Here is a 22,044-nt window from a genome sequence, read left to right as displayed (position 1 = left end):
TCCTATGAAATGACAAAGCTGAAGCTCTTAGCTATTCAGAGTGTCATAGAGAAATCTAAACCTTTTTCTTAAAATTGTCAACATCATATCAATGGTCTGTAAATGAAATCAGCAGCCTACCTGCTTATATGTCTGTGAATAAAAAATGCTTATAAAATATACTTATAAGAGAAAAAGAGAACCTGAAAGGTCCCTTCGACTAATATATCTACAGGATAAAAAAAACTGGCCTGGTTATTGTTACCAAACAAGATTAGGCCTAGATTTGTTTTAATTCAGATATATTTAATAGATAAAGGTCCTCAAACCTGTTAAAGATCTGATGGATATGGCATTTAAATTATTTGATAAAAAGGTTACTATAACAAACAGAGACTCCCAGCTTCTAGCAATGACTCCCAAGGTCTCCAAAGTTTGAAGATATGGAACAACAACAAGATGATGCCACCTAAATTGTTGACAACAATGATCACTGGGTAAGATGCCCCGACCCAACACCTGCTGCCAGGGATCTGGCCCAGATTGGACAAATGGGACACTGACAAAACAAGATCTATCTTCCTGAGGTTCATCATCCACAGAGAAAACTTTCACCTTATGGACCTAGCAGCTGAAGACTGATGCTGTCCTGACACCTGTCCTGTGAAGAACATGAGGACTACAGAAGCCTGGGATGATGGTGGTCTGGGTAATGGATAGTCTCTGTCATTTTTTAAAATAGATTTGGAAGCTGCTTAGTCTGCACTCAGATAAAATTTATCCTTCTCAGATCTCTGACTAGGCTAGCTATAGCTTCGTCAGCTTAGCAACATCAGACAACCAGAATCTTCCACAAGGTTGCAGCCACCTTATTAATTCATTGATCAATGCATTAATTAATTAAAGCTATTAGGTCTCCTGAAAAAAAAAAGAGAGAGAGATAAATAGGTTTGCCTTACTCAAAAGCTTCAGTTTCAAACATAATTTGAAATGGTTCTTAAATAATAACTGCTTAGATTTCTAATAAATAATAAATTCTAAGGATCTAAAACTATAAAGATCTGAGGAAGATAAAAGATATTATGAAATTTCTTTCCTTTACCATACTGTCATTGAATTAAAACTTGAAAAGTTCAGAATTTAACATTAATAGAATTCTGACAAGCTAATAGAGCAATGGCTGCTTACTGGATTATGAGCTCAAGATTTTAGATTTCTTTTGGTTATCTTCTGAATATAGACTTACAGATGCTTTTCATCAGGCCAAAGACATTTCAATCCAATTTATAGCTGGCTCCCTGGACAGAATGAATATATATATATATATATATTTTAAACACAAATCTATAGTTTTTGCTAGGACTCAAAGATGTGAGCCTCCTCCTACTATTTTACAGATACCTGTTACCTGCTTTTTCTACAATATAGATTTCACTATTGATTGATAATATTAATATATCTAAAACTTTTATGTCCTTTTATAAAATAAGAATTCATATGAGCCTTAGAGAATCAAAAGAAGACACTGGATCCACTTCACAGAGGTCAGAAGGACTCCAGACAAGTACAAGAGTACAGCTTGAGTTTTCACACTCTTCCTCTTCCCAGTTACTAAGGGGTGGGCCTAAAGTTCTAAATAAGATCATAAATTTTAACTCTTGTCTCTAGTCTATATCTGTTTCCAATCCAGGCATTGTCTACTGACTTCATCCTGTGACACATGGACTTGCTGAAAGCTGATATGGACCCATCCAGCCAATATAAATGCTGTTTCTTCAGCTGGTCAATGAACCAGGTGTTTCTAAATTCCCTCCTTGCCTTTGACTAGCATTCTGGCTTTCCAGGGCCCTGGCAACAGTGTCCTAATGTCAGCAGGAAGTAATTACAGAAGCAAAAACGTTGCCCTTATTTTCCCCTGGAATGTTAGATCAAAAGGGAATTTCTTGTCATAGGGAACCTGAGATAAAATAATAACTGGTTCCCATTCTCATTTCCAAGTTCCTACAGAATAAGGACCTCTGTGTCAGCCATCACATGACTTTTGGCCCTTCTGCTTCTGCTAATTGCTGTTAGCTTTTGCATTATTAATGCCTTAACTAAGTAATAATTCCTGTCTGGATACCACTAAACTGATGATGATAGAATCTCTCACCTTGCTCAGTTTCTGAGGTCATGTTACAGACTAAGCGAGGGCTAGACCTCCTATTCTTACAGCAAGGAGGGATATATGCTGCTCTGGGAAAAAGAATGCTGTTTTTATGTAGACCACTCTGAAGTTGTTAGAGAATCCATGGCAAGGGGCAGAGAGGGTCTCAATAAGTGTAAAAGAGAATGAGAACAGCAAGAAGGATGGTTGACTCATTATTCAACAGAATCCCCAGCTAACCACTTTGATTTCCACTCTACTTGGCCTCTTAATCATTTTAATGCTGATCCTTACCTTTGCTCCATGCATCCTAAACAGGATATTAATTTTGCTAAAGAAAAAAATAAATATAGTGCAATTGATGGTACTATGGTCTCAAAATCATCCGTTAGAGACCTTCAGAGAAGGCTCATGATTGGGTCCTTCCCGAATTACTTCTAGAGGGGGGAATGAGAGGATGATAGGGTTGCAGCCATCTTAGAGAAGGGTCAGACTGTGGGCAGCAGGCCCTGGGAAACCCAACAGAGGATGTGCTGCCCTTCCACCCTTAGGCCCTAGGAAACTCATCAGAAGATGTGCTGTCCCTAGACCCAGACAATTAGGGGCTGCACATCAGACATTTCCTGCCAGAACCTAAAGGATCTGATATAACATAACTGGCATAATAAACAAAGCACCAGATATGTCCTGTGGGATGTTTTCTGCTGTTATAGATTATATACCACAGCTGTCAGAAGGAATGAGTTTTCTGCAGACAAAAATGGGATGTCTAACTATCAGAGGAAATGGGTCTGCTGGCAAAATAGATACAATAACATAGATTGCTAGAGGACATGGCAATCTCCTTGTAGCTGCAACCCTCCAATCAGTTCAAACCAAGCACCTCTAACCTGAAGTAAGCACCAATTCTGAACTTGTAACTATATATAGTTGGAATTCCTCTAGATCCCCTACCCTAACCATTATAAAAAAACAAAAAAAAAAACAAAAACAAACCCTGCTTGATTACTACTCAGGGTCTCTCCTACTCAGCTGCTATGCCAGATGGATGGATAGAGAGGCTCAGGTTAATTCACAACAATAAAAAGACTCTTTGCTTTTGCATCGGGTTTGTTCTCTTGATGGTCTTTGGGGGACTCTAGGTACAACACTGGGTGACCAAGACCTGTGGTGACACGGGATCAGAAGGATGGTGAAAGCTAAAAATGAGCCAGTGTCAACCAAGAACGAAAGGGTGAAGTTACCAGGACTATTGGAGGGTGGAAGCAGAAGAAAGGTAACGTCCATTCAGGAGGAGCGATGTGTGTCTAAGCCTGGAGAGAGGAACACAGCTAGTTGTCGGAACTGATAAAAATGGAAACTGAGGGGAGTAAAGAGACCTGAGGAGGAGGCGAGTCTGCAGAAATGGCAGGTCTCTCTGCTTATGGACTATGAGCTTCATTCTAGGGACTGAAAGAAGACAACGGAGGTTTCAAATAGGGAGCATGATCTGAATGCAGTCCGTCATCTGGAATTGAATGCAATGATTTGGCCATACGCACCAAAATTGGAAGCAAGGATGACAGCTCATAAGGGAGATGACATCTCAGGCCCTTGGAGTTATCGGAATGGCTGGGAATATATAGGCTTGGAAGGGCCGAGGGCCTTAGACATCAAGACAACTATCACAAAGAGACAACTGGACTTTAGAAGGAAAATAAAAGGATGGTGACATTTTAGAAACCAAGGGGAGAGCTTCAGGAAGAAAGCAATTAGTGAGATCAAGATTGAATTTGGTAACTGGAAGCCAAATGATGGTACATCCACTTGTCTGACTCCTTTATATTTGAACCCAGTAAACCTAAGAAGCAGGTGAAAGGATGCCCTATGTTCAATGTCCTTGGAGACACATCCACCAAATTCAGGTGGGGGCAAAGGGAATAGGGTACATCAGCTGCTTATTAGAAATACAATTTGAACTGAGGGGGAAAAAATGGTTAGTTACCGGGCCAGGAGCGAGGCATTCTCAGGAAAGGAAACAATGGAAACAAAAGTATCAGTCCAGAGACCAGAATATTCTAGGAAATAGAATTTGTCCCTGGCAGGGGCACAAAGAATTTGTTGTTGGGAACTGAACAAAATAAGAGGGCTAAGCCTCAGTAATTAAGGACTTAATGTGCCAAACTAAAAAGTTATCTGGTTTTTATCTAGAGGATAAAGGGGTCCTATATATAAGAAAGTTAAGTGCTACAGTTAGATTTAAAAGCCCGTTCTAGCAGCCAGTGGAAGTGAGGGCCTGGAGCCAAGGGTCGATTAGGAAAGGATGACAACTTAGACTTCCATTTGGGGACGGTCACAGGCATCACATGGGAGACTGAGTCACTGGGATAGGAAGAGTGAAGATAAGAACTAAGCTGCAGAGGCGGGTGGAATAAGAGGTTTGCTTCAGTGACTGCGGGTTGGAGGCATGAGTCCTTGAGACAAGGAATAAGGAAAATAGATGGGGAGAGGGGAAGAGATCTGGCACAGGAAACATTTCAACCCCAGAGGAGGCCTCAGTAACAGTATTGTCAGTTCCTTGTTCCCTTGACTGGTCCTTCCCCTCTGCGTCACTCTACAGCCTGTATCAAACATCGATTTGTATTGCTGCTTCAGCTGCCAACGTGTAGGGATTCACCCCTTTATTCTTTACTTCACCCAAACATAATTGTAATGCATCAACGACTTGCAAGTCACTGTAACTGGGGACAGATATATTTATCCCCAGTCGATAGACACAGGTGGCGGTCTCCTTATTATTATGTTATTATATCCTAGCCAAAAGACATGTATCGCCTAGCAGTAAGTTAGATGATGGCATAAAGGTTCTGGAGAAATACAGTGCAGTATGAGGCAAAAAAAACAAGGTGTGGAGCATTGAGATTCCTCAATTTAAATCTGCGACCTCCCTGACATCTGTACGTAAGATTTTGTCTGTTGATAGGCACTTGGAGAGGAGAGTGGAGAAGGTCAGGAATATCACTTGCTTGGCAACAAGTGGTCTTGGACTCCTAAAAGACTGAAGAACACTCTACCTTTCTAGTCTCTTGTGCAGTACTGATACATAAACTTCAGCACAGCTAAGAAGTAAGACCAAGCAAATAGCTCGGCAATGTTAGTGCACTGATATTTAACTTCCTTTATTCTTACACCCATCGAGATGGACACTGAGGCATCTGCCTGTAATCCTGGCATTTGGGAGGCGGAGAATTCAAAGACAACCTCGGCTACATGAGTTTGTGGCCAGCCTGGTCTACACAGAGAGTTGTGGACGGCCAGAGCTACACACAGGGAGACCCTGTCTAAAAATCAAGAAAACAAAAATTAATAGTTACTAAAAGATCGGATGCTCACTGGGGCCCTCCAGGAAGGTGCCCAGACCAGAGATCACAATCTCAACCTCAGCCACAGCTCGACCCCTTCCGACCCGGAAGAAACACTTCCGAGCCCCGCCTCCTAGGAGCAGCCAGGGAGGAGTCCGTAAAGCTCCGGGAGCATCAACACGGAAGTAACCTCCAGCCGGAAGTCCCAGGGCCGCCTGCGGAGGGGTGGGGGCGGGGAGCCGCGGGCGGAGTGCGGGCAGGATGGCGGCTCAAATCCCAATCGTGGCTGCCCCTTCTACCCCCACCATAGCCAGGAACAGCAAGAAGAGGCCGGCCAGCCCGTCCCACAACGGCAGCGGAGGGGGATACGGCGCCAGCAAGAAGAAAAAGCTGTCCGCCTCCGGCTTTGCCCAGGTACACGGTCCGCACCGCCCGGGGAGGAGAGCGCAGGCGCAGGCTCGAGAGGCGCCGAGGACGCTTGCGCGGGGCGGGGCGGAGGCTGGGGCGCGCGCGTGCGCAGTCCAGCGGGGTGGTGGAGGTGGGGTGGTGAGGCCGGGTTCCCGCAGAGGCGCGTCGTAATTCCTGGTGGGAATTGGTATTCTTGAGTCATAGGTCGGACCTACGGCTTTGGTTAAAATCAAAATCACCCACGTCATAGAGTAAAGTGGGAGGTTGTCATCGGTGTAGTGGAAGGGCCGCCCCGTTCTGTCAGGACTTGTTTTCTGTGTCTCTGCAAGGGAAGTTTGCGGGTTACCCATAGCCTATCCCGCAGATCCCCGATGGAGAGTCTGAGGGGTCGTCCCAGCGTACAACGTGGGGGAAATGCAAAGATGCTTGAGACCTGCGGCTTCTTTCTTAGGTGTGCTACATCTGGAGGTTAAGAGGTTGAGGTCAAGCCGGGCGGGCGGTGGTGGCGCACGCCTTTAATCCCCGCACCCTGGAGGCAGAGGCAGGCTGATCTCTGTGAGTTCCAGGACAGCCAGGGGACTGACTACACAGAAACCCTGTCTCGACAAGCCAGAAAGAAAGAAAAGACAGACAGACAGAGGCTGAAGTCCATGATGAAAGTGCTGAGCACAGAGGATTGTCACAACAGACTTCACTACAACTAGGGGAGACCAGCAGTGGTTTGGCTGTGGTCGTTCTTTTCCCACTCCTGAGCACTTTGTAAGGATGGTGATGCTCCTCAGCTTGTGTGTCGTTTGCCCAGCAACTCTGTTGGTAATTAGCACCCCTCCGCCCCTTTTTTAGCATTTTATTGGGTTCCTATGTTTGCATGCAGTGAAACCCACAAACCATGGACAGTCTCCAAATAAGAGCATTCCCGAGGGGCCCAGAGAATTCCTGCTGATCTTGTCCTCATGTCTCAGCCTTGCAGTTCTGTCACTGGGCTCGTTCCTCCCTGCCAGAAGTAACCACGATTCTGACATCTCCTTCCTCAATTAGCTTTGCTTATGTACCACCCCGCCCTCCCCAAAACAGGGTCTCTATGTAGTCCCGGCTGTCGTGGAACTTGCTGTGTAGGCAAAGCGGGCCTGGAACTCAAGAGATCGCCTGTCTGAGTGCTCCACGCCTGGCTTGTATGTTTGTTTTGTTGGGTTTTTTGGTTGTTGTTTGAAACAGGATCTCATTATGTTTCTCAGGCTGGCTTAGAACTCAGTATGTTTGCAAGTTGGCCTCAAATTGCTGATCCTCCTGTTTCAGGCTCCTGAATGTTGCAGTTACAGGCATGCACTATCATGCCCAGCTCCGTTATGTACTCCTGATTTGAGTCTTCTTGAGCTGTAGCGTGTGTATTCTCTTGTAGTGTCCATGATGTGATTTAATGTTCATTTTACTGAGACCAAACAATGTAGTCACTACATTAGAATGAGTTTTTGTTTCTCTTTCTCTCTCTCTCTCTCTCTCTCTCTCTCTCTCTCCCTCTCTCTCCCTCTCTCTCCCTCTCTCTCCCTCTCTCTCCCTCTCTCTCCCTCTCTCCCCCCTCTCTCTCTGAGTCAGAGTCTCAACAGTGTAGCCCCTGCTGGACCTAGAACTTGTATATAGACCAGGCTAGCCTTGAACTCACAGAGATCCAGCTGCCTCCCAGTGCTGGGATTAAAGACCTGTTTTACCACGCCCCGTTCTTTGTGGACCACTTGTGGTTTGGTTTGGTTTGGTTTGGTTTGAGACAGGATCCTCTAGCTATGTAGACCTTGCTGGCCTGGAAATCACTGTGTAGCCCAGACTGGTCTTGTGGCAGGCTTCCTGCCTCAGCCTCCTCATGCCTGGTATTACAGGTGTGTACTATCATACACCTGGGCTGAGTAAACGTTTCCTTCTTTTCTTTTTTTCCAACCTTTTGAGACAATCTTGCTGTATAGCCTAGGCTGACTGTAAATTCACTATGTACCCCAGGCTGGGCTTCTTAGTCCAGATTACCAGCAGGTGTTTCTGTGTTTGATTCTTTTTGTTTGGTTGGTTTTTTGTTGTTGTTTTGTTTTTTAGAGACAGAGTTTCTCTGTGTAGCCCTGGCTGTACTGGAACTCTATAGACCAGGCTGCCCTTGAACTCACAGAGTCCAAATGCCTCTGCCTCCTGAGTGCTGGGATTAAAGTTGTGAACCACCGCCCCCAGGCTGCTATGTTGGGTTCTTAAATGATGACAAAAACCACCATCCCCTTTCTTTTAAAAACACCACAGGAGAAGACGAGGTTGTCCGAAGTCTGAGTCCCAGCCATGAGGGCTGCTGTTGGCAGAAGCCATTTGTTTGGATTCTGTAGTTCAGCAGAGGTGGGTGGAGCCCCTGGGCCTTGCTGCCTCCAGTGTGTTACAGAAAGGGTAGTATCTCTACCCTGGGACTCACACCATCTTCTTTAGTAATGGGAAGAGGGCATAGCCCTTAGTTCTAGGCATTACTTCCCCACCTGTCTTGGGCCTTTCATGTCTCGGGGCTGGATATCCCATCTCTTAAATCTCTTAGTGTTATCGGCACTTTCACAACATGGCAACCGTAGATCATCATCGTGTATCTTACTTTATTGCCGCAGAGCATCGTAGACTTGATTTTTCCCTCTGACTAAAGGCCTTCCTGTCATCCTGACTCAGTACTGACTCGGAGACTGAATGAGAGGAACGGAGAGACGGGTGGAGTAACATGGGAGTGGGTTTCAGAGGAAAGGCAAACAGAAACCAGTGTGACTCCTGGGGCTGACCCGGCTAGAGATGGCATAGAGCCCTCCACTGTTGGAGAGGCAGTAGCCCTTCCGTAATACAAAGCAAGTGCTCCACCACAGAGCTAATTCCCAGACTGTCAGTCCCTCCTGACCGCTTCCCTAGGCTGCTGCCCGGAACAGTGAGCTGTGGCCACCCACACCCCCGTGACAGTCAGCAGAAGCACTTGGTTTTGTGGGGTGACCTCTCCCTGGTAGAACTTTACATCCACCTGTCTCATCCACACTGACTTGCTGCAGTGAGTGCCTTTCCCAGGGGCTCTGGAGACACTCCGCCCACCCCGTCTCAGGAAATAGCATTGTCCCCGGAGGATGGGGCAGTGGACGTGGCCACACTCTGTCCACGGCACTCTTGTTGCTGTCATCGTTGGAGGTGTTAAGGCCTTGTTTTTGTTTGTTGTTATTTTTCTCTTTAGCCCCTTTGCTTCCTTAGCTTTTCAGCTTGTTCGTCCCAGATGACCTCCTTCCTCCTGCCTGGCAGGCCTCCTGGATCCTCCACTTGCCTCTAATTAGCAGCTTGTCCTTTCTCCTTCCGCCCTGGATCACAGCCTCTTCAAACATGGATTTCAGGGAGCCGGCTCGGTGAGAAGTGCTGGTGTAGGGTGCACATGCACTTTCATGTACGCACAAATAAACAGAGAAATATAAGAGCGACTTCGGGGTCAGTTTCTTTCTTTGGTGTTTCGAGACAGGGTCTCTGTGTAGCCCTGGCCATCCTGGAATTTGCTCTGTAGACCAGGCTTGCTTCAAACTCAGAGATCCTCCTGCCTCTGCCTCTCCAGCGCTGGGATTAAAGGCATGCGCCACCACCTCTCAGCTTCAGTGTGAGTTTCTCTTTTTTATTTTTTTTTTAAAGATTTATTTTATTTATTATGTATACAGTATTCTGCCTACATGTGTCCTTGCATGTCAGAAGAGGGCACCAGAGCTCATTACAAGTGGTTGTGAGCCACCATGTGGTTGCTGGGAATTGAACTCAGGACCTCTGGAAGAGCAGTCGGTGCTCTTAACCATTGAGCCATCTCTCCAGCCCCCAGTGTGAGTTTCTTAAGGCTTAAAGTTTTGCCTAATTCTGGGAAGATTGGAGTGATGGAGGATGACGGGGGGAACAGTCCACACTAAGGAGTAGTGTGAGCAGAGCAGAGGAGTCCAGGCCCGTGCGGAGACCCTGGAGAGGAGTTTGGGAAGGTGTTTGAGGAGAGACCTTTCTGAGATCTGTTGTGACAGTGAATGGCCCTTTCTTCCCATTTGAGGTCACGCGCGTGCACGAACACACACACACACACACACACACACACACACACACACACCCCTTATAGAGTTACATGTGCCCTTTCTCAGGAAGACAATCTTCACTCCTCCAAGCACTCAACAGAAATGAGAACATGGCAGCTGTTCTGGTTTGATGTCTTTCTTTGTGGGGAGGTTTTGTTTTTGAGACAGGATCTCACTATGTAGCTTACATAACACACCTGTTACGTAGACCAGGCTGGTCTCAAACTCAGATTTGCCTGCTTCTGCCTCCGAAGTGCTGAGATTGAAAGCCTATGTCACCATAGGCTTGATTTCTGTTTCTGTGATAAGCACCATGACAAAAAGTAACTCATGGTAGGAAAGGTAGGTGCACATGTATGACAGCCCTGTTTATAATTGAACATTGAAAACAGACCAAATGTTCAACAGAAAAATGGATAAGTAGGTTTTAACACATCCTTGTAGTGAATTCTACTCTGCTGAGAAAGAGGGGAATTGGTGAAGCTAACCACTGAGCTGCCATATGAAGGCATCAAAACTCCGTTCTGACCTAAAGGGGCTAGGTACAAGCCACATACGGTCAGATTTCTCTTGGAAGAAGTTCTGGAAGAAGTTCAAGTGATGTAGAAGAACCAGAACCTTGGTTGCTCTTGGGGCTGGAAGGGATTGTCCAACAAGGGACAAAAGAGTGTTCTGGAATGGTGGGTGTATTCAGTGAGTGTCTTGGGAAGGATTTGGTGGTACCAGTGTCAGTATTGGAAACTCAGCGAACCTCTACCTGACATTTCACTCCGCAGAGACAATGCCTCTGTTCCTAAAATGTTTGTTTTGGAATTGGGTTACAAGCCAGACATCGTTCTTCCTTCTGCCACCTTTCTCTGTGGTTGTTAGTGTAAAGGTTTGTTTTAAAGCTGTTTGACGGGACAGCGTTCCAGCTACAGCCAGCGGGCCCACGTCCTTCCCGCTTCCTCTCCTTTTTCAGACTTCCCGTGTCCCTTGTCCCCAAATGCAGACTAGCTCCAGCCTGGGTTTTCTGACCACGTTAGACCCTTGAGGTCCAGACTCTAAGACATAGTTGACAAGATCATCAAGATACAAGGACTATGTGGCATCATGGAATAAATTTAAATAGAAAAGCTGTGTGCTGTGTAGCCTTAAACCAGTCCTCCTGGGCCTCAGTTTTCTGTAAGATGGGGGTAATCGCACCTCCGTAGCAGCTGTCAGAATTAGTGAGACAGCTGGAATAGGACAGCCGTCCTGAGCTTGGCACTAGGGGAACCAGGAAGCCTGGCCCCTGGGGTCCCGCTGCTGTGTCTGCTGTGGTTCATGCTTACGCAGACAGTGTTCCCAGCCTCCGGGGCAGGCTACCTGCTGGAGCCCCGGACCCTTGCATGTCTGTCTTGTTGAGAGCAGACATGAGGAGCCCGTCTGGCTTCAAAGATTTTTTTTTTTCTTTCTGTATTTTAAGGGTGTCAGCATTGAAGCCATGAGTGAGAATAAAATGGCGTCCTCTGATTTTAGTTCGGGGCCTGTGGAAAAAGCTGCCAAACCGCTGCCATTTAAGGATCCCAACTTCGTGGTAAGCATGTTAGGTGTTATACAAATAAAGAGGTGAACAGCTGTACCTCAGCCTGCGACATAGCTGGGCCTGAGGTGGATCTGAAGTCCGCTTCTCCCTCAGTTCCGTTTGCCATCCCCTCCCATGGGCTGTTGATGACAGGGGTAGGAAGGTGGGGGTGGGGATGGGGGGATGGGGGAGTGGGGGGGGTGGGGAGTGGAGGGGGTGGGGGAATATGGGACGGGACTGGAAAGGCCCTTCGTGATCTCCCAGTGTGCCAGGCCTTTTCAGAATTCCCCAGACGATAGAACTTTGAGGATGCATCTTTTCCATGATTGTTTCCCTACGCTTTTTATTGGCCTTAAATTTTAAAAGAAGTTTGAAATAGTTAACTAAAATAGGAGCACCCCTCACTAATTCCTTTAAATACCTTTCATTCACGAGGGCTATATTAAATAATCAGCTTTAGTGACCCAAATTATACCCTTAAAGGTTTTTTTTTTTTTTTAAATTAATGAGTCTTGGCAGTCCATTGTAACCAGGGTCTGCAAATGTGTTAGTAGTCTTTTCCATTTCGCCTTTTAATCTTTATAGCACAAAAAGAAATTTCCAGAAGGCTTGCCATACCATGATTGAAGCCTGTTTGGGTTTTCCTGGACCACTGGTGATTAGGAGGCAGAGTGACACACCCTCACAGGGGAGTTTAGGGATGTAATCTCGAGATGAAGTCCAACTTGGTGGTAAACTTATTTTAAAGGGATGAGATCATAAGTGAATTCAACTAGGTTGAACCCAGTGAAGAATTTGCTTTCCTCTGTGCACGCTGAAAAATAGCCATTTATTTCTGTTCTATCACCAGCAAACCCATGGGTTTAGACAGCCCCCGAACTATGTTCTCAGTTTGCTTATTTATAGTTTTGGTTAATTGTTTTTGGGGGTCTCTTATAGCTCAGGTTGGCCTCAAACTCACCCTGTAACTGAAGCTGGCCTTGAATTCCCAATTCTGCCTCCGCTATGAATAGCTAAAAAACCATGTTCTTTTAACAAAGATTGAAGTGTGCAGTGAGGTATTTTCGAAGGTCTCAGCAGCACAGATAGTTGCTTACAGACTGAGAGGTGCCGGGCCGCCCTCACGGGTGTGGCCTCAGGTTTCCCAGGCGCACCTTCCACTGACTCTTCTCCTGGAACCCACTTTTAATTCCAGCACTCCGGCCACGGCGGCGCAGTAGCTGGCAAGAAGAACAGAACCTGGAAGAACCTCAAACAGATCCTCGCTGCTGAAAGGGCGTTGCCATGGCAACTGAATGATCCTAACTGTGAGCTGTCTAGAGCCTTCCCTGTGTTTGTAATGCAGACGGGAACTTCCTTACAACAAGCCTACGTTATTTGCCCGTGTTTGTGTTATTGCAGGAAAATGTTCTCAGCCCGAGAACTGTACAGTGGCACCCATCCAGGGATATTATGCATGCAGTTCCCTTTTCACTGAGTCTGTTTGTGTTGTCACGGGTGTGTAGTTTACTAAAGCCATTCAAATGTCACTAAGTCATTTACTACAATTTCAGTCTGGAGAAGTAGGTCCCACTGTGATGATGATGATGTTCCTATTAGACCTCTCATTTAAAGATCTACTCTTTAAATTTGTGTTCACAAACAACATAGCCCACCTGTAATGTGAGATTCGGGAGAATCTCTAGCAAGCAGCTCACAGGCCACACACTTACTCTCTGAGTAAGTACCTCCTGCTGTCATATGTCCAGACCTGGGCAAAACCCGTTAGATGTTCTGCTCAACTGCCCTGGAAACTTGAGGTTCCAGGATCTCTCCACCTCCTGTCCTGCTGTGCGTCTTTCATGGGGTGACTCAGATGGTGACAAGTTAGTCATCTGGGTGTGGACCACTCGAGCCTGGGTGTGTGGATCCAGTTAGTGGCTGTGTGGCCTCTCATCACCAGGAGCCCGTGTTAGCTGGAGACTGTGAAATATCCTGCGGGTAGACGAACCTGGCAGTTCCACTGGGTAGCTTGTCTCTGGCGCAGGGCAGGACCCTAGCTGAGGCCTGCACTTAGTCTGTGACATACTGTGCTGTTTTTGAGACACCTCCCTTACTTCCCTGGTTAATCCCTGGAGGCTTCTGTAAGAGTGTAATGACAAAGGAAAACTTCAGGACCATTACCAGGTGTTAGCTTAGAATAAAGGAGAAGGAATTGGGATATTTTGAAGGTTATTTGGTCATCTCTTCTCTTTTCTTCTCTTTAGACTTTAGTATTGATGCTCCCCCATCCTTTAAGCCAGCTAAGAAGTATTCTGATGTTTCAGGCCTTCTTGTGAGTATAATTATATCTGTCTACGTTAGTATTAAATATAAGATTTCACAGTCATGTCTGTCTAAACTGTTGGTCTTGCCTGGAGTTCAGGCTGTGACCTGAGTATCTGTGTGGGCAGTCTGGAGAGGCCATTGTGCCAGAAAACAAGACAGAATTTTCACTTCTTTTTTTCCCTGATAGTTAACTGTATGAGACAACATGAATGAAACAGCCATTTCTGTGTTAATTCTTAAGGTTTTAAAATACTGATTTCACACAGTTGGAGAAATTAAAAAATATTTAAAAAAATATTCTGGGCTGATGACGTAGCTCAGGGTAGAGCACCTGCCTAGCATGCCCAACACCATCGAGTGAATCTTTAAGTCAGAACAGACAAACACAAATTTCTATGCCTTTTCTCAAGTGAAGCAGTATATGTAACCCACATATCTAAAAGAGCCGGAACCCCTCTCTCCATGTGGCCTCTGTGGATGTGGTCCTCTCTAGCCCACCGCCGTGACCCCTCCAGTGCTTCTCCAGCAGAGCTGGAGGGCTGGGATTGAGGCAGGTGCTGACCCCCGGGCACTGAGAGCCTGCTTCCACTCTGGCCAAACAGAGTGCCTGCAGAACCTGCAGAGAAATTCCAGCTCACCCTCATCCTTCTTCATCTCTTGTAAATTTGAAAAGTGAGGTTTTCCTGCAAATTACAGAAATGATGAAGCATACCACTTCTAGAATTTACCTGGATGCCATTTCTGTGCTTTGCAGTTTAGTGAGGATAACTGACTCCACCATCTGTCACAAACTGGCTGGGTTAATTCTGTACATTACACCAGGAAAGTGCTGCTTCTGCCATTGTGTAATCTCCTCTCTCAGCTTTATTGTTCGGTCTGAATTCATATAGCTGCATGCTTGGGCTAGGGTGTTTCTTCTCCAGAAGGACCATTTGCTCTGAACTTGGGCCCCAGTATGGTGGTGATGAGCCAGTAAGAGGTGGGCCTGATGAGCTGATGATGCTTCTTAAAAATGGGTCACATCTGTGTCAGATCCCACAGGAATGGACTGGCTTCTGCGGGAGGGAGCTGTCACGAAAAGAGCTCTTCTTCCTCTCTCTTTGCTTGCACACGTTCCTTTCCTGTGCGTGGTGGGTTCTCATCACACCGTGGTGAAATGCAGCCAGGTAGGGCCCTCACCAGGATGCCAACACTGAGAGCTAACTAAGTCTCTTTTCTTCTTTAAAACACACATAGAGGTGTTTTGCCTGCATGTGTGTATGTGCACCATCTGTGCTTGGTGGCCTCCGAGAACCCCTGGAGCTGGGTATCCAGCAGGTGCTCCTAACCTTTGAGCCGTCTCTCCAGCACCATAAGCCTCATTTCTTTAAAGCATCCAGGTGTTTTTGGATAGCAGCCCGGAATGAGCTAGAACACCATTCCAGCTTTCTTTGTGTGCAGGTTTGCATGGCATCTCTCCCATGAGGGTTTGGCCTTTGTCTGTATCTTTGTGTCTAGAATGAGTTTCTTCCTGAGAGGGTCTTGCTTTGTACCCAGCTGACAGTGTGACTCCAGATGATAGCTTTATGTGGTTCACATTTCAGTGACCACAACTGTGGGTGTGTGGTTGGAATTTTCTTTGGGCTGCCAACCAGCTCCCAAATAAAAGACACAGAGACTTCTTATTAATTATGAATGCTTGACCTTAGCTTAGGCTTGCCCTGCTAGCTCTTTGAACCTAATTTAACCTGTTTCTCTTCATCTACGTTTTACCTCGGGGCTTTTTACCTTTCTTTCTTTCTGTGTGTCCTTCCTCCTCCATGTCTGGCTGGCTGGCCCCCATTGCCTCCTTTCCTTTCTTCCTTTCTTTCCAAGCCTAAATTCCTCCTCCTACTTACTCTCCTTTCCCAGAATTCCCCCTATACCTCCTCCCTCACTATTGGCTGTTCAGCTTTTTATTAGACAGACAAGGTAAAACAGCAACACATCTTTACATAATTGAACAAATGAAATGCATCTTTACATAGTTAAATAAATATTCCGAAACGTGGGTGAATTTAATCTGTTTTCTTTGATACGTCTGTGTGCCTTTATTCCTTGTTTTGGTTGTCTTTTCGGTCTAATTCGGCACTTTTAAACACTTTGGAACAGTTTCAAGTTACAGTAAAACTGAGAGGCTCTTGGGGCGGGTGGGGGGGGTGGGGGTGGGGGTAGGTGTCTCTCACAGGCTCCAGATTTCGCTCATTCTCTTATTAACGTCTGCAGTGCATTTGTTATGATTAGTGACCCATTAGAGATGTCATTGTTACCACAGTTTATTTCAGTTCTCCTAGTTTGGGGCCAGGTGTGGCCCAGTGATAAGCTTTGCCTCACGTGCATAGGGTGGTTGGATCCTCAACTGAGAAGCTGAGGCTGAGAGGGAGAGGGAGAGAGAGGGGCAGGCTGGGAAGAGGAGGGAGGTGAAGACAAAAAGCTAAATTCCCTTAGATTTTGCCCAAGCCTAGTGTCCTGTCTAGGCTACCATATCATATTTAGTTGTCACACCTCTTTAGACCACTCTTAACTCTGGCAGTTTCTCAAATTTTCCTTGTTTTTGGCAACTTTGTCACAGGATTTTGTGTCGTTTTGAGACAGGTAGTCCTCTGGCTGTACTTCTCTAGCTAGTCCTGAACTCCTGAGCTCACAATGATCCTCTGCCTCAGCCGTGTAAGTGCTGGGTTAAAGGCAGATGCCGCCGCAGCTGGCTGCTGGCCAGCTTCTGTAGAATGCTCCGCTACGGGACTGTCATGTGCTTTCCTCACGAGGGTACCAGGCTAAGTGGGCATTTAATTTTTATTTATGCCCCCTTTATAAAGGCTGGATGGTTGCCCTCCTAGACCTAAAGCTCCTCTTTCCACACTATGGGTTTATTTTCAGCACTACACTGCTTTGTCTGGAGTGTGAGGCTCCTGCACTAATCCCTTTCCAGTGCATTCTTGTTCTTGGTTGCCATGTTTACCGTGTGTAAGACGACACAAAATAGGCTGCTGTTCGTTCTTGCTTTGGTTATCTCTTAGAGAAACAAATTTTTTAAAGAGCTTTTTGCATATTCTATTTCCAGCTTTTTGTCACTGGGTTGAGTATGTCCGTCTAGCAATCTGATCCCACAGCTTTTTACTAGAGTTACTTCCTGCCTCCCCGTGACTGCCGTTTTCTCGGTCATTGGTCTTGCCTGTTGGATGTGTTCTTCGCTCATTTCAGTGGTTGTCGGAGGCAGGAAAGCTGGTGTGACCCCAGTCACTGTCAGGTCCTGGAATGAGACTCTGGCCCTGTGTCATTTTGAGCAGCTAGAGTCTTGGTTTATGAACAGACTCAGAAGCCTGGTCCTTGGCATGTCCACTGTCCCCTCAACCACAGCTAGCTGCTGTGAGCTGCTACAGTGCGTCTCACCTGTGAAGAGACATAGCATCATTTTGAAGGACATTCATTATTCCAGGTCTCTGGGGCATCAGCAGAGGTCTTCACTCACACACACACACACACACACACACACACACACACACACACACACAAATTACCTCAGCTCTGAATATAAGAATTAAGGACATATGAAAAACCCTACTCCCAAACCACTGACAGACAGTCCTTTAAAAGAAGTGGGGAAGAGCCACACAAATATGTGTGATCAGGCAGGTTGCACCCTCACTAGTAGCTGGAAAAAGATCATCAGATGGAAGGACTGAGAAAGTTTGGTTGTGTATTCAGCCTGGATGTAAAGAAATTGTGTGTTCATACATGGCTCTTTGGGAGCAGGAAGAATATTGATGCAGCTCCCTTGAATGACAGTTTGGCAATTTTTCTTCTTAAAAAACAAACAAACAGCCGGGCGGTGGTGGCGCACGCCTTTAATCCCAGCACTCGGGAGGCAGAGCCAGGCGGATCTCTGTGAGTTCGAGGCCAGCCTGGGCTACCAAGTGAGCTCCAGGAAAGGCGCAAAGCTACGCAGAGAAACCCTGTCTCGAAAAACCAAAAAAAAAAAAAAAAAAAAAAAAAAAAAAAAAAAAAAAAAAAAAAAAAAAAAAAAAAAACAAACAAACAAACAAAATCTATGACTTGGCAGTTTGCCTTCTATGCAGCTCCCTGGAGAAATAGGATGTGCAAGGAACTTAGGCAGAAATGTTTCGGGCTGGCGAGATGGCTCAGAGGTTAAGAGCACTGGCTGTTCTTCCAGACGCCCTGAGTTCAATTCCCAACAACCACATGGTGGCTCACAACCATCTGTAATGAGATCTGGCTTCCTCTTCTGGCCTGCAGGCATACATGTAAACAGGATACTGTATACATAATAAATAAATAAATAAACCTTAAAAAAAAGATGTAAAAAAGAAATGTTTCTGGGAGACTATTTGTAGAGTGGTTGGAGGTCCCATGAAAATCTTTCGTTGAGATGTATCCCTGTTATTCTGTGAGCCGGATCCATATGGAACAACATGGATCAAGTTTCAGGGTACATTCTTGACTAGAAGATGCCAAGTGATGTGGATTGTATGATAAAGACACACACACACACACATACACACATACACACACACACACACACACACACACACACACACACACTTTCTCGGCTTGGTTTGTTTAGTAAGGGATAAATTTTGAAAGTCTGGAAGGGCTTCCAACTGACAGTGGCTTCCTCGGGGGAAGCAAAGACCTGGAGGTAGAAGACACTGGTAAAGGATCCTTTCACTCTGTGAAATGCTTTCATTTTATTTTTTAGATGACAGGCTAGTTCATCTTGCTTGGGCGCAGGAGGAAGGCATGGATGTGTGTGTGTGTCACAGCTGTGTTTTACAAAGCTATGATGAGTGTTGTTCTAGAGGCTCCTGAGGGGTTGTGAACACCGCCTGTCATCCTTAAGTTGGGGCAAGGCCTAAGCAGTGTGCTGAGTCCCCGTGGGCAGGCAGCCTGTCTTTTCTTCCAGTCTCAAGGGACAGTCCAGAGGAGGGTGGGATATTCTTGACTCATCTGGCTCAGGGGTTCAGTTTGGCTTTCTCCTTTCTATTCAGAGCACAGCATGTTGGCTCCTGGGTCCATTCTGTTTCAGCTATTGTTTGTGACGATTTTATCTGTGCCACAAGACCTCGGTATTCTAAATTGTTTATATAGCAGCCTTCTCGGTGTGAGGTGTGAACTCGAGTGGCCAGCTCAGTACAGGGTGGTGATGGAGTGAGGCTGCCACATAGGGAGCCACAGCGAGGCTGAACCATAGGTTTATCTGTGGAGCCAGATAATCCAAGCCCCATTCCTGTTGCATCCTTCCGAGAATGTGAGGCTGGCTCCCCCCCCCCTCCCCCCCCCCCCTGCTGTACAGCCACAAGCTCTCCGAAGCGGCTTTGTTACTGTTGTTCACATCAAGCCTTTTCCTCTATTGCTGCCATCAAAGGAAACGTAATCCACAGGAGACAGCGTCGGGCAGCATTCCTTCCCGGCCTTAGGTTTCTCTCTGCCCCGTCCCTGAGCCTCAGGAGGGGTGAGAGATGTCCAGTTAGGACTGAGCACTCGGCTGTCACTTACTGTCAGCGCTGTGACCGGTTCTGAGTCTCTGCAGAGGTGGGAGTTAGAGGGCAGGGGGATGTGACCATTGGGAAGTGAGTTTTGGATCTGATGGGCTGTTCCTCTTCATCCAGACTGTCCCCTGGAGTGTTTGCCCCTCCTTGCCAAAGTGAGCAAAGTGAGCAAAGTGTTCTTGTTGGCAGTGAAACATAACGAAGATGTGTTTTACGCTGAGTAAAGTAGAAAAAGATTAAAGGTTGTGCTTAAAATATCCCCACCAACAGCTTTCTGTCCTTCCCTCTGCCTGCTTCCCACCCAGGCCAACTACACAGACCCCCAGAGCAAGCTGCGGTTCAGCACCATCGAAGAGTTCTCCTACATTCGCAGGCTGCCGTCTGACGTGGTCACAGGCTACCTGGCCCTGAGGAAGGCCACGAGCATCGTTCCCTGAGCCTGGGGACTGGAGATGAAGAGGACGTGGCCTCCAAACCAGGCTCTGCACTTGTGATTTTGTTTCATGGAAACAGACATGTTCTGCTGTCAGTCTGAGAGTGTCAGCTCTGTGCCTTGGAAAGAATGACTTACCATGAGGGTCTTTCTGGCTTTTTTTTTTCCCTCTCCAGGTTTTTCCCTTTCTGTTTTTTTTTTTTTTTTTTCCATTTCATCTTTGACTTCAGATGTTGACTCAAGTGAAAATTGTTTGATAAGAAAATACAGTAAAAATTATGCTTTTAAATTAACTCAAGCAAGTCCCTGAATTTTACTTGAAAGTTGCAAACCTTCGTCCAACATTTTCAAAGAATGTGCAATGAAGACCCAGTTCTCGATTGTCCTGGAGCCTAGCGAGCATGCTGGCCCTTCCCTGGATCAGAAGTGTCTGGCTGTCTGTCTGTTTTCCACTGTGCTGTCAGGAGTTTGGACATTCTGAATGACTTCACCCATCATGGCATGTCTGCTGGCGATTGTCTCTGCTACATGGTGAATTGAGGCACTGGCCTCTGAGGCCCAAAGGATATATTCAGCTCATAAAAGGAAAAGTAATTAATCAGATCAAAGAAACAGATTTTGGAGGCTTAGCACTTAAGAGCACTTGTTGCTTTTGTGGGGGACACAGGTTTGGTTCCTAACACTCATGAGGTGACTCACAACTATCTCTAACCCCAGGTCCAGGACACCCAATACCCTCTCCTGACCTCTGAGCACACCAGGCATGCACATGCATACATGCAGTCACACATACAAAAATAATATATTTTTTAAAAATCGTATTTTCTTCTTCAGACCACACTGATGTCCAAGCTGCTCTGATGTGAGTCCTTCTAATACATGCTGCATGTCTTCATTGTTAAGAGAGGAGCCCTGAGGTGTGCTTCCGAGTGGCCAGATGTTAGAGATGCACCTTGCGGAGCTGGGGTGAGGAAGGCTGAGCACTGTAGTTCCTTTCCTCCCAATGACCAAATGCCTGGCAAGAGAAATACGTGTCCCTTGCTGTGGGAAAGGCGTGACAGCGGAAGTTGGCCACACTGCATCCGTGGTCACGTAGCAGAGAACAGACAAGAAGGGAGGCTGGACTATAACACCTCAAGGCCTGCCTCTAGTGACCCACTTCCTCCTGAGGGGCTCCACCACCGTGGCACAACTCAACCTTCCAAAACTCTGCCACCCACCACTGGGCACCAAGGGCTCACATGTATTTTATGTTGAAATCATGACACCGTGTCTCCCGAGTTGAAGCATGTGTCCATCCTGACTTCAGGTGTGTTTTGTAGCTGATGATGGTACCTAACTTAGAGCCAAACTCATTCCCATCAGATATCACTGTTTTCTGAACCTGTGCCTCTTAGGAAGAGGCATTCCATCATCAAATAGCGCAGGTGCCCTCTGGAGAGGTCACAAATGATGCCTTCTTATATGAAACAATGTTATTTCCAATAAAGTTCTCATCTGAGAGAAGGTGTGAGTCTTATTTGGATCTTGGTTCAAACAAAAAGCTTAAAATATTTCTGAGACAATTATAAACTTGATAGATTTTGATGTATGAAGATATATAGGGATATTTATGAATAATTTTAATTGGAATGCTGGTATCATAATGTTATAGGAAAGGGTTCATATTTTAGAGACAAAGGCCAACTTAGCATTAATGGACAGAGCAATGTGATATCTGCGATGTGCTTTAGGATGACGTGGGAGAGAGGAAATGGATGGAAGTAGTGTTGAAACAAATTGGCCGTGAGTCAACTATTGTGTACCAGGTACACGGAAGTTCATTACATCATCCAACTCGGTATGTATTTTAATTTCTCCATAATAAACTTAACAAGGACGTGGTATTTTATTTTATTTATTTTTTTATTTTTTATTTTTTTTGGTTTTTTGAGACAGTGTTTCTCTGTGTAGCTTTGCGCCTTTTCCTGGATCTCGCTCTGTAGACCAGGCTGGCCTCAAACTCACAAAGATCCGCCTGCCTGGATGTGGTATTTTTATTACTAGCAGCTGAATAGAGAAAATACCCAGTTTCTGAAGCTTCTCACACGAAGAGCTGATTAGGGAGAAAGAGCCACCAGTCAGTGACACTGTCCTCTCAGTGCTCCGAATCGAGGTCATCTTTGCTCTGCTGTCTTGGAGTCAGAGAATTGTGTGGGTCAGCTTTCTGTCACTGTGACAGAAACACCTGAAAAGTTAGCACACTCATGATCCAATCACCTCGAAGTGAGCCACCATCCA

At 46.0% G+C, this 22,044-nt stretch overlaps 1 protein-coding gene across 4 annotated transcripts; it reads left to right on the top strand.

Annotated features, from left to right (window-relative positions):
- The first annotated feature begins 5,640 nt into the window (after positions 1 to 5,640).
- Ino80c (INO80 complex subunit C) lies at positions 5,641 to 21,643 on the top strand. 4 transcript variants are annotated; one of them, XR_013045986.1, is made up of 6 exons: positions 5,672 to 5,880; positions 11,401 to 11,511; positions 12,695 to 12,806; positions 13,746 to 13,813; positions 19,637 to 21,109; positions 21,168 to 21,643. XR_013045986.1 is itself a non-coding variant. In XM_006980120.4 (5 exons), the coding sequence occupies exons 1-5, from the start codon at positions 5,728 to 5,730 to the stop codon at positions 19,766 to 19,768; spliced, it is 576 nt and encodes a 191-aa protein (XP_006980182.1). In that variant the 5' UTR covers positions 5,641 to 5,727; the 3' UTR covers positions 19,769 to 21,643. The 4 variants fall into 4 exon arrangements, 2 of the variants coding, with proteins under 2 accessions (XP_006980182.1, XP_042119770.1); XR_013045987.1 differs by lacking the exon at positions 5,672 to 5,880 and adding an exon at positions 10,683 to 10,830; XM_006980120.4 differs by having other exon boundaries at positions 5,641 to 5,880; positions 19,637 to 21,643.
- Positions 21,644 to 22,044: the final 401 nt, after the last annotated feature.

This window comes from Peromyscus maniculatus, chromosome 19 (assembly GCF_049852395.1).
Source record: "Peromyscus maniculatus bairdii isolate BWxNUB_F1_BW_parent chromosome 19, HU_Pman_BW_mat_3.1, whole genome shotgun sequence".
Taxonomy (NCBI): domain Eukaryota; kingdom Metazoa; phylum Chordata; class Mammalia; order Rodentia; family Cricetidae; genus Peromyscus; species Peromyscus maniculatus.
Note: the sequence above shows the minus strand (reverse complement) of the source record. Positions and strands in the feature narration are given on the sequence as shown.